This window comes from Copadichromis virginalis, linkage group LG7 (assembly GCF_057382275.1).
Source record: "Copadichromis virginalis isolate Kocher_CV1m ecotype Utaka linkage group LG7, C_Virginalis_male_GT1.1, whole genome shotgun sequence".
Lineage (NCBI taxonomy): Eukaryota > Metazoa > Chordata > Actinopteri > Cichliformes > Cichlidae > Copadichromis > Copadichromis virginalis.
Window position 1 is genome coordinate 70,653,174 of NC_140624.1, and position 12,363 is coordinate 70,665,536.

The 12,363-nt window shown below is 46.9% G+C and overlaps 1 protein-coding gene across 1 annotated transcript; it reads right to left on the reverse strand.

Annotated features, from left to right (window-relative positions):
- Positions 1-69: 69 nt before the first annotated feature.
- Positions 70-6,553, reverse strand: tbc1d15 (TBC1 domain family, member 15). Its single transcript, XM_085465062.1, has 17 exons — positions 6,442-6,553; positions 5,788-5,886; positions 5,387-5,461; positions 5,061-5,208; positions 4,618-4,825; positions 3,950-4,052; positions 3,102-3,296; positions 2,880-3,008; positions 2,565-2,668; positions 2,335-2,429; positions 1,743-1,859; positions 1,563-1,663; positions 1,392-1,491; positions 1,210-1,307; positions 1,016-1,132; positions 858-944; positions 70-783 (listed from the first exon to the last, which is right to left on the reverse strand). Exons 1-17 carry the CDS (start codon positions 6,463-6,465, stop codon positions 604-606), a joined length of 1,980 nt encoding a protein of 659 aa, XP_085321188.1. The 5' UTR covers positions 6,466-6,553; the 3' UTR covers positions 70-603.
- Between the last annotated feature and the right edge of the window lie 5,810 nt (positions 6,554-12,363).

The window sequence follows — 12,363 nt, forward strand, 5'->3', positions numbered from 1 at the left end:
TTCAGTGTTTCAACCCTGAGAGGAAACTGTGTGTGTGTGAGTGTGATCCAGATGTCACAGCTGAGACGGTTTCACGCTGCAGGAAACAAACTTTATTTCTTTGGTTTGTTCGCCGTCGTCATGGTGACAGAAGCTGATGACGTGGAGTCTTTAATCTGATCTCAGAACAGAGAAAAACGTCAGAGCGCCAACAGGAAGAGGAACACAGGCACCTCCTGTCAACAGAAAGAGCTCCTCCCTCTGTCACTGCATGGCCAATCAGGGCTCTTGTTGGCAGAACTTCCTGGATCTGAAGCCTCATTCATTCAAACTACAGCCAGACAACTGCTCCACCCTAACCCTATCTTTAACATATCTGTAACACTCAGGAGGTGGAGCCAACAGGTGAATGATTGCTCAGTCACTGGTTGGCTCCACCTCCTCTTCATCAGGATGAATGAGGCTTCAGAGTGGAGGAATGCCCGATTAGAGCCGCACGATACAAGAAATTACAAAAATAAGATTCTTAATAATCTCTTTACACACACACACACACACACCCTCCTCCAGTGAGGCGGGGCCACAGATTCACCCCGCCCACACACAGTCCATCTCCACTCTTCACTACGATACAAAGGCCCCTCTGCCACTCTGCTCGCAGCTGCTTTCTCTCGAGTGTCCGTTGGAGACGCCAACCTCCCGCCGAGCTGGTCCGGAAGTCGCCGCCGAGCCGCAATCGGTCGAGCCTGCACGGCGAGACTCGACGTCAAAGCCCAAGATGGTGGCGACAGGGCGAGGGAGGTCCTGAGGAGGAGCAGACAGGTCAGGGTGAGGGGTCAGATGGACGTACCATGACAGAAGACGCTCCCTGCACTCACCTTGCAGCTCCTGATCTGCAGACAGATGCCCTCAGCTTTCTGCAGGATCTCCTCGATGTCCAGCTTCATGGAGAGCTCGTTGATGTGCTGAAACACACAGGTCGGTGAACAATCTCAGGTGTGCACAGATCTCCGGGCAGCTTTGGGGCGATGCTCACCTTCAGGATCTCGTTGAAGCCGTAGTTCTCCTCCATGATCTTCTGCTTCTCTGAGTCCAGGATGGCGCAGCACACCAGCAGGTGAAAGTTCTCGCAGGGCAGCCCGGTCCACATCACCTGAGGATGAACCACACGTGAGACCACAGGAAGAACGACACCTGTCAGCACCTCCGACCCCGCAGGAGGACACCAACCTCCCAGAGCCGCAGCACGTCCACGAAGCTCAGTTCCCTCTTGAACCTGATGAGCAGCCAGCGGAAGCAGAAATACAGGTATCCTGAATCCTGAGACTCTGAGACACAGACAGAGGGGGCGGAGTCATTCAGAGCCGCCGCTATTCACAGCAAACACACACGCACAGCTGCAGGCGGCGTACCGAGGTAGTTCCAGAAGGCAAGGTCGAGCAGCCTGAGCAGCGAGCTGAGCTGGATCAGCTGAGTCTTCATGCCCTGCATCTGCTCCTCAAAGTTCTCGTGCTGCAGGACACACGGCGGTAAATCAGCACGCGGTTAAACGTCCGAGCTGTCAGAGCAAAGATCAGACTCACCATCTGGTCCATGAAGGCCACGAAGCACCAGAAAGCCTCGACCTCATTCTCCATGACGTAGAGGATGGGCGACAGCAGGTCGCTCATGCCCTGAACGTAACCTGCAACACAGAGAGCTTCCTGTCACGACCAGGAAACAGGAAGCGGCGCCGTACCTGCGGAGGCAAAGCGTTCGCTCACCCAGGTCGAAGTCGTACATGCAGTAGGTCATGAGGATGTCGTGCAGCAGGACCAGGCCCGGGTTGTCGATGCCCTCGTAGAAGCGGTTCGTTCGGTCTGTTCGGTTCACGTCCTTCTCTGAGAGCGCAGACACATACGTCACATGACCTTTGACCTTTACCCCCTCACGGCAAGCTGTACCACCCAACTCAGAAGACCAAAGCGGTCGTTGCTCAACTCCCGCAGCTCTCCCTCCACCTCACCGCGGCAGTAACTGAGCATTCACTCGAGTACCTCACTGAAGTACTGCGTTCACTCCCCGTACTGCAGTATTTCACACGTAAAAACTCCTTTAACTTTACAGGTAACGCCTCAGATCTGATCCCGGCGACAGTGTTACGATCTCACCCACCTGCTGCACCCGACTCCACGCTGACATCATCTCCAGCATCAGAGCAAGAATCAATCGCTCATCAATGCTTCTGATTCTTTGGCACATCAAACATCACAAACACCTTCAAATGTGACGTCATCCACCCGCTACACTGGACTGCTCGCCATCAGGAGCCCCGCCCAAATAACCAAACAAGGCCTGAGCCGAGGTGCTGCTCACCGATCAGACTGCGGTAGTCTCTCAGTCTGGAGTTCCTCCTCTCCTGCTCCTCACTCACAGATTTCCACTGCAGCTTCATCCTGAAGTATTCATCACTGACACACACACACACACACACACACACACACACCCCTCATGTTAACATGATATACACACCAGTCAGGGTAATCAGGTGTGTGTGTGTGTGTGTGTGTGTGTGTGTGTGTGTGTGTGTGTCTGTGTGTGTGTACGTTTTCTCTCTCTGCAGGGTCTTCCTCTCCTCGTGCGTGCTCTCCCAGGGATAATACCCCAGCAGGAACTTCCAGGCCTCCTTCCTGAGGGCGTGGCACAGACCCTGCAGACGACACAGACGCGTCAGGGCGTGGTCTCTGCTCGTTTCAATCAGTGTCACAGGTCAAAACACCAACGAGTGCTTTACAGTAAACTCAGGCATAAAAACCAAAGTGAAGATCAAACAGCCCAAAACTGAATAAATGAGTGATGCTGCTAAGAATCACGTCAGCTGATTGGTTCAGAGCTGGACACACCCACAGACACGTACGTACCCCCTTGAAGACGGCGTGTTTCAGGTCTGGGACATCCTTCATCCTCCCGTCTGCATCCTGGTGTCGCGCCCAGTCGTCTGCAGTCAGCGGCGACTTCCTGCTCACCTCGGGCCTCGTGCCCAGGTCGATCTGACGGGGTCAAAGGTGAGCAAAGAGCATCACACGGCTGACACACCCGCTGCCACGCGTCTGCCTAACAGCCAATCACATTAGACCCCTCACCCTGGTGATGACCTCGAAGCCCGGCTCTTCCTGCTGGTTGATCTCCAGCCCCGGGATGACCTCGCCCAGCAGGTCGGCCACCTCCTCTGGGGGGCGCTGTTGCTGCTCCTCCATCCCCCGCAGCGCGTCGAATAAGTAGTTTGTGACTTTGGAGAAGCCGCCGAGCGTGGTGACGTACGGGTCCCGCTTGAACTTCTGCAGGAGACAAACGCAGAGCTCATCAGCCGACGGACGCCGGAACAAGATGGAGCGCACGACTCCAAACGTCATCTGAAAATAAATCCTACGACGTGTTTTCACAGACAGAATTCTACGTGTGAAACCAGAGCAGCCAACAGCCCACCGCAGCGACCTCGCTCACAAAACCAACACACAGATTTATTTAGTTTGAAATAAATGCGCTGATGCACAGCAGCTTCCACAGAAACATCTGCGTGAAGATCACACGTTAATGTGTCCGTTTAAATCACCATGGTAACAGCTGCTGAACCCCTCACTGTGAGGACCATGTGATGCTCACACTTTTATGTGCAGCATGTTTCAGTGCGACAGAGTCCCTGTGCGCACGTCGCCGCACTCCATGACGTTGACACGTCGCATGCTAAAACCTCATAAATGTGTTTCTGTACCTGCAGTACACCACAGGAAGCTGTGGGGGCAGCATCGCTGCATCACCTGCCCAGACTGCACTCAGCACACAAATAATCGAAGAGAAATCAGACAGGTTAATCGACGACCAAATAATCTATAGTTGCACCCCCGTGCGCGCGTGTGCGTGCATGTTTGTGCATGCGAATCCAGATGTTTGAGCCTAACAGCTGGCAGTGAGAGATGGTTAAACTTCTTACGTGAACCAGGCCGAAGTTGTTGTCGTCCAGAAGGTTCTCGAAGGACTGCGACAGAGCTTTGTTTGGCGTGCTGACCAGCAGGCACGTGTGGTCGCTGGGAGACCTGCAAACAGGAAACATGTGACCTCAGTAACAGCTCACAGGATCAACGCCGGCCTTCTGATAACAAACGGGTGCTTATTATTCACGGCGCGAGCGGCAAATCAGACATCAGAGGAAGCGCTCGTCTCTTTGGGGTGTACAGATTCTATCAGCCAATCAGCAGGCAGCACGTGGGCGGGACGTCATTATGAAGCCTGATAAGAACTTTAATAACAGCTATCTGCCCCCGCCTCACCCGATATTTGGATCAGAGGACGGGAACGCTGCCGCACGCCTGTGGAAATCAGCCATTAGCATATAAATGACCCGAGAGAGCGGCGCCGGCGCCAAATCCCCCCGCAGCCCCCACCCCAAGGTGGAGTAACATTTATATGTCTTCCTGACTGAGAGTAACTTGAATAAACTGTCTGTGACACAAACACCAATAACTTGATCTGTATGTGAACCTGACCAGCCCCCCCCCCCCCCAAAAAAACAAAACAAACAAACAAACAAACAAACAAAAAAAACAGCCCTCCTTGAGGTGGAGGGCGGGGTCAGAGCTTAACATCAACCGCTGGACTCACTCTATGAGCAGAGCGAACCTCCTCAGGCTGTCCAGGAACGCTCTGCTGCCACCCTGGTGGAAGTGCAGATGTGGCAGCGGGGTGGAGGAGTCCTTCAGCTGCAGGATGATGAAGGTCCAGCCCTCCTCCCTCACCGTGACGGAGCGGAGGTCACTGACACTGAAGGCGAAGGCCAAGCGGCTCCTCTCGTGGCTGCTGTTGAGAGAACCTGGAGACAGGAAGCAGGGATTAGAAAAAACAGGGATTTCAAAATAAAAGCTCAGATCAGCCGATGCACCCGTCTGGCTCAGGCTGCTGAGAGTCTTCACGACCTGCAGATGCAGCCCGGCAGCTCGAGGCTAGGCTGCAGTCGACAGCATTAAAATTCCTCATCGCTGCCTCATCGTCTCTGAATCTGAGTCACGTGATTCCAACATGCCGAGCAGGTTAAAGCAGCCGCTCACCCTCCATGTTGGAGCTCCGCCTCTTCCTGAACGACACGGCGTTCACCATGTCCCACTCTGTCTCGTAGCTCAGCTGAGCCTCCAACAGCTGCTGAGACTGTGGACGGTCCCCTGGACACTGAGCCCACTCCACCACCGAGCTCGAGTCCTGCGCACACACACTCTTAAATCACCTTTACATGAAGTTTTATGTTTTTTTTGGTTTGTTTAAAAATCTGTTCTTGGAAACTTTGAAGTTTGAATGTAATCAAATCAGGAAATTCGGTTTGTTGATACTCAATTTGAGTCAAAGTTGAACTCTACTGAGTGGGAGTATTTGGACAAACCTTCCCAGCACAGAGCATGTTTGAGGGGTCGACGCCGTCCTCCAGAGGTCTATACTCCACCACGATCTCGGCGTCCTGACGGCGAGGACACACATTGACACATTACTTCATCGATCAACCAAACAAATCACAGGAGCGTTCAGGAAGAAAGAGCGCTTCTGTTCCGATCGCATAGATCTATAAACAATCAATAACAGTGACAAACCGGAGCTTTATTCCAGCCAATCATGTGCAGTTTAACAGGTCTTTGATTAAGCAATCAGGTTATCGCCCTGGTATCAAACATGCTGCTGGTGTGTGAGGATGTTTTTCTCTTCAAGTCGTTCCATCGCAGAGACATTCTGATACTTAATCGATGACCAGGCTGACTAATCGATACCAGAGTGTGTCGGGACTGTTACCTTTTCAAGGATCCGGAGGGTTCCTGAAACCAGGAAGTCTGGCTCGATCTCCTCATCACTGCTGGGATGGAGGAAGACTCCCTCGTGTTCAAATATCACCTGTGGAGCAGAGTCACAGTGAGGTCAGCTGAAGGATCAATACAGCAGGCAGGAAGTCTGATCACATCACATGACGTCTGAGGACTCAGGGCATTGTGGGAAAAATAACCTGCGATACAGCGAGAAGGTGGCACACCTGTTCACACCTGTGCCACCCGCAATCAGAGCTTCAGATAAAACCACTGATCAATACTAATCAAAACAAATCAATCAGGTTCCCCTGAGATCAATCACGCAAACTTGAAGCGGTCTGCTGAGGTTCACCGGTCCGCCCAGGGACCACTGCACGCTAGCTTAACCCAGCCTGTCCCCTGAGAGCCCCGACCCTCAGCCCTACGCCGCCCGCAGACAGCGTCCGGGCCGGAGAGGCGGACAGAGGCCGGCGGATAGCCGCCTCCCGAGGCAGCTGCGGTCGGTGAGCTCAGTGGCTATCCGAGCAGCGGCGGCGCAGAGCCGGAGGACAGAGCTCCCGGCCCGACAGGACGGAGCTCTCTTCTCCCCGCCGCGGAGCTCCGGCCTCCGCGGCAGAATCCCGGAAACGCGATCATGTTTTACCTTGAACGCAGGCTCCGCCGCCATGTCTGGACTCACTCTCCCAATGACGACGGAAGCTCACGTGACCACCAACTTCCAAAACACAACCGACAGCTCAGCTTCCGGTTTAAAAAGGTCAGCTTCCGGTTAGAACCACGCCCACTTCAACGGGTCAGCTGACGGCCCAAAAAAAAAAAAAAGACAAAAGAGCTTAAATTGAAGTAAAAACTGACAAACGCACGGATAGATGTTACAGCCCAGGGGCGGATCTAGAGAGATTTTCTTAGGGTGGCAAAGTCGAAGCCCCCCCCCAAACACTCATGGTTACATACGGTTACATGATTCAAATGCAGTAAGTATGCACGTTTTTCATATAAATATAGTCGATAACTTAATCATTGTCTGTAGCCCACATGATTACACACTTTAGTTACATAAAACATGTGAGTTTTGATGCTATGTACTGTATAGCCTGTATGATAAATAAATATGTAGCCCAATAAGTATAAACTCCAGAAAGCTACACAACATGGGGCGCTTCATTTACAAACACAAGTCTAACTTAAGTTTCACTGTTTTTGTTAGAAAACAGTCACATTGTTGCAGCTTAAATTACACAAAATGTCAGAAATCTGCACCGTCATGAACAAACATGTAAACCTCATTTTTCATGATTTGTTGGATGAACCCACTGAGGTCTGAAATACAACCGGCGATGTGTGACTCCTTTGAGTTTACGTTTGTATTTCACCCTCAGATTGTTTCATTTTATTTTTCCCCCATTGCCTTGTTTGGTATCTTTTCAACTCAACTGAATTTATTTTTTTTACTTTCTTTTTATTGTTTTCTTTAAACATTATACATTAACAACAAAACAACAACAACAACAACAAAAAGATAAATACAACAGGTAGGATAACAAAACAAACCCATGTTGGATCTCCTTGTTTCTACAGTTTGATCATTTCTCATTATCAGTGTGTTGGTCTTTATCCTGTTGGGTTTATGTACTCAGTCCATTTCTCCCACTTTTTATGGTATTGATCTTCCTGAGTCCTTATTCTGTAGGTCAATTGTTTGTATTTCATCTATAATTTTGATCCATTCGTTAACTAACTACTTAATTAACGCTCTACGTCTCTGACCTCTGCTCCTCAGTCGGTTTCTTTCTGGTCTCAGTTTGTCGAGGACGCAGACTGGATAAAGGTCAGTAACAAAGTGAAGAGATTTTATTTGGAAAATTCACCTTTACTCAGTTGTTATGGAATCATGTCACTACGTTCATCTCTAACAGCATCTTATCAAAATCTTTTCTACCAAAACGTATTTTGGTTTAGACTTTAGTGAGAGACTCTCATTAATCAAACTCCACATCCATAAATGTGACTTCTCCACTCTCAGGACAGAATCGGAACAATTTGTTCCTCTTACAACAAGAAAGCTTTAAAACCATTAATAATCTCACGGTGTCTCTCGCCTTTCCCTGTTTGAATCTGCATTTCTGTCCTATTTATTTGTACATACTCTTCCACTGTATCATAATTTTGCACTACAATTTTACATCGTGCAGTTTTCTGCTTTTTGTTGAAGATTCTGTTGAAATAAAGTTGGAGAAAAAATTGTTTCTTTCATGAGCAACACATCCCGACATTTCAAAATAAAGTAAAGTCTGGAATGATCAAACTCTTAGAAATGAGACAAAAACGGATTAAAATGAGGTTCAATGTTTTTATTTCATGCCTCACAGTGACTGCATCCTCCTGGAACAGCTGGCTCCACCTTTGGCCACACGTGAAAAATGTCTTCGTCAGCCTAACAGTTTTGATATTGTCACACACTGATGACATCATCAATGAACCCGATCAGTGTATTGAGACACAGCAAGAACTTTATGCTGAAAGGTGAACACACCTGTGGTCTGCAGGCACAGGTGAGACGCCTGCTGGCTCTCCTCAGTCAGAGGCTGTGTCCCAATTAAGAGACTGCACGCTTGAAGTACGCGCACTACGCGTACTACAAGTACGAGAAGTGCGGAAGTGAGAGGCTTGTGAAATGGGACGGTATACGCTTCGTCCTGCTGTTCAGGTTGCCTAGCAACCATGATACTAACCGCGAGACACGTTACATACAGCTTTGTTTGACAGAAATGAAGGAGAAAAATGTTTTGTTGGTCATTCATTTTTGTCATGACATCACTTTAGTTGAGTATCTGAGGCTGAGACCACGGCACTGTAAAACATGATTGTTGGGCTTCATTTCTGTGCTGAACAGGGGCGGACGTGGGGGTGGCTTACTGGGCTTAAGCCCGGGTTGTTTTGTCAGAAGCCCGGGGTCTTTTGGAGTGTAATTTTTTCATAGTTAGATGCCTGGCTGACAACTGTATAAAACAAAAAGTACACACAATATTCGAAGCACATAGTGCACACTGTGGGAATTTACGACTGTGCGTGAATCCCCCCTGATATTGGTATGATCCGAGCTCAGGCACTAAGCGGCTGTCTCCCAATTCAGGGTCTGCAGCCTTAAAGTATGGACTTCAAGGCCAATTACGTCACAGCGGCGCGACGAAGGCTGTCCCAATTCAAAGGCTGCTCGAAATGCGGCCCTCAAATGCGTCCTTCATTTCCCTGAATTTTAAGGATGTGGCAGTGTAGACTTCGTGGCCCAACATATCCCAGAATGCATAGCGTGGCGGTGGGTGTGGATAAATTTGCAGAAAAAAAACGGTGGATGAGGGGCGGCCGAAGAGTGAACTTTAAGTACTGAATATGACGTCACTTATTTATGTGCAAATGTTTAATAACGAAGAACATTAAACATGACTGTTGGCCACATGTCAGCAAAGTTATGTGACATTAGTGACGTTTGTACTAACTTGGTTTTAAAGCCTTTACTTTAAAATATACGCCGTCCAATAGCTGAGCTTCATCTTACAGAGAATGATCAAAGCTCATGTAGCAACGAACAAATGAACAAAAGATTTTCTCCTTCATCTCTGTCAAACACAGCTGTATGACACGTTTCCAGCTGTTAGTATCATGGTTGCTAGGCTACCTGGGCACCGCAAAGGAGGCTTTTTTTTAAAAAAACTTTATTGACAAACAACAGTATCAGCGCAACGGAGGCTAGACCGGCCCATTACACAAGCCTCGCACTTCCGGCCTGAGCGGTCTTTGAGTACGCGGCCCTTGAGGATCGTTGAGGCTGCGTACTTTAAGGCTGCAGACCCTGAATTGGGAGACAGCCAGCGACTGAGCGAGAGGGCGGGGCAGCTGCTGCCTGTGAGTGCGCTGTTGGAGAAACGGAGCCAGCCATACTAAGGAGAGCTTAAGTTTGACCAGGTACCAAAGCAAATCATTCGTACCGTACAAATAATGTAAATATGACGGTGCATCACGAAAGATTGATATCAAACTGATCACTTGACCAATATTATTTTACTTGCTCTTCAAGTGAATCAACAAATGGCGAAATGAAAAGCCGAACAAATGCTGTTTCTTTAGAGAGTTTTAGCTTACGTGTGTTTATTTCATATTCTCAGTTCTTACCCTCCCCGACTAAATCGGTTTCAGTTATGTACTGAAAGATAAGAATGGACATTAGAGGGTTCTTTCAAAGAAAAACTCAGGTAAATGTTATTTTATATATTATGCTTTGTATGTTGTTCAGTATATTTCTATGCAAAACAAGAGGGATTTCAGTACACAGCAGGATATTCACATTTGTAACCAGATATTTACACTTTAGGGAGAAAACATTTTTACTGTACAACATCAATTTAGAGTAAACTTTTGTTTTAGATAAATATTGAAATATCTTTTGAATTAGTTAAATGTCAGAATAAAGAGAGACAGAGCTGTCTATTTATTATCACTTTGATCAAATTTAGGAGTCCATGTACACTAAGTTTATTGTTAATTAATAAGAAACTCCAGACGATTCCATCCTGAGCTGAAGAAGCTTCTGATAGGTTAGTAGAGTCCATGTGAGTAAACTGGTGGCACAGCTGTGGATGCATATAAGGCAAAACACAGAGTCTGTTTCTGTGACATGGGAACATCAAGAGATGTCAACCAAAACACCAGGAACAGAACTGTGGAGCTCCATAAGTGTGGCTCAGTTTGAATACAATTTGGTGCCATTTACAATTAAGAAATACAGACAGTTTCTCTCTTTACTCTTAAAGTTAACAAATATGTTTTTATATTTATCTAAAAAAATAAACATTTAGTCTGATTTGATCTTACAATTAAAAAATTGTTTTTATCTGAAGGGTAAATATCTGGTTTCAACTGTATATTTGATGATTGTCAGCACAAAGAGGGAGAGAGAGAGAGAGAGGAACAGAGAGAGGAAGAGGGGAGCAGAGAGGGAGATGGAGAATGAGGACAGAACAGATGAACAAGAGCAGGTGAGACACACATGTTAGTCAAATGGTTGTTTACCAGAAGTATCACCGTATCACAGGTCCTCGTGTATCTCGTACCCAGTGTTTCTTTTTAGGTTTGTTATTTTTCAAATTCTATATTTATTAAGTTCTGCAGCTTGTTTGCACAACAAGGCTAAATAATTATATAAACTTTTCTCAATCTAAATATTGTACTTTGGTAGAATTAAACAATAAGTGTAGTGCAGGTCTATGATGGTTTTTAGTGCTGCTATCATCTAGTTCTGATTCTGGTTCTGTCTTGGTTAAGTCCTCAGTAGTCCTGATTTTGAACTGTTGTAGTCCTGCTTTAATTCAGGATCAGTTCTGGGTCTGGTTGAATTGGGGTTTAGTCCTCGTGTCTTGATGTCTGGCTCCGCCTCTGGTGCTGAACAGTCATTTAAGATTAGTTAGTAAATAACAATTAGTTAAATGGTAAATGGCCTGCATTTGTATAGCGCTTTTCTAGTCCATAGGACCCCAAAGCACTATACACTACATTCAGTCATTCACACACTGGTGATGGCAGCTATATTGTAGCCACAGCTGCCCTGGGGCGCACTGACAGAGGCGAGGCTGCCGGACACTGGCGCCACCGGGCCCTCTGACCACCACCAGTAGGCAAACACGGGGTTAGTATCTTGCCCAAGGATATTTGGCATGCAGCCAGGATGCAGCCTGGGATCGAACCACCGACCTTCTGATTGGTGGCTGACCTGCTCTGCCACCTGAGCTACAGCCACCACCAATGTTGTTGTTCATGAGACTAAAGTCAACTCCCTGTGGCAATGTAAATATAATATGGCCAATATTATAGTATTGTCAGATTATTATGATTGATTTTATATATATATATATATATATATATATATATATATAGATAGATATACACACACACACACACACACATATATCACTGACTTTCAGCTTGTTGTGTTTGTATGACTGACTAATTATTAAACATTCGCACATAAATAAGTGACGTCATATTCAGTACTTTAGTTCACTCTTCGGCCGCTCCATCTTATTAGGGAACTTCCATATACATAAATGTAAATTTCTAAACTCAACCCCATCATTTAATTTGTTTTTGATTGAAATTGAATATTACTTAAACTCTCTTAAATTAACTTCCAATAAAAAAGGTTTATCATTGATTGAAATTCATTCAGAAATGTTTAAGGAATGAGCTGTCACAACTTTCAAATACAAAGTTGTTATGAAGTCTGTCACATTCCCCCCTTTTTTCTTTTTTTATCCTTTATTTATTTCTCCTTCTTATTTCATTGTGCTGTATATTGTTACTCTTATTTGCCTTGTATGTCTACTGTACGAACTGAACTGGAATGACTGACTGTTCGCTTTATAATTCCAATAAAGTTTGAAAAAAAAAAAAAAACCTCTTCAGCCGCTCCCTTCTGCTGTATTTTGCGGCAAAATTATCCACACCCACCGCTGTGCTATGAATTGTGGGATATATGGGACCACGAAGCGTGCACCGGACCACGCTTGATATT

Coding starts and splice junctions, on each gene's coding strand:
- tbc1d15 (XM_085465062.1), bottom strand. CDS start 6,465: ATGGCGGCGGAGCCTGCGTTCAAG. Junction 3,009..3,101: donor GCTTCGAGGTCATCACCAGG/GTGAGGGGTCTA, acceptor TGACCCCGTCAG/ATCGACCTGGGCACGAGGCC. Junction 1,664..1,742: donor CATGTACGACTTCGACCTGG/GTGAGCGAACGC, acceptor TCTGTGTTGCAG/GTTACGTTCAGGGCATGAGC.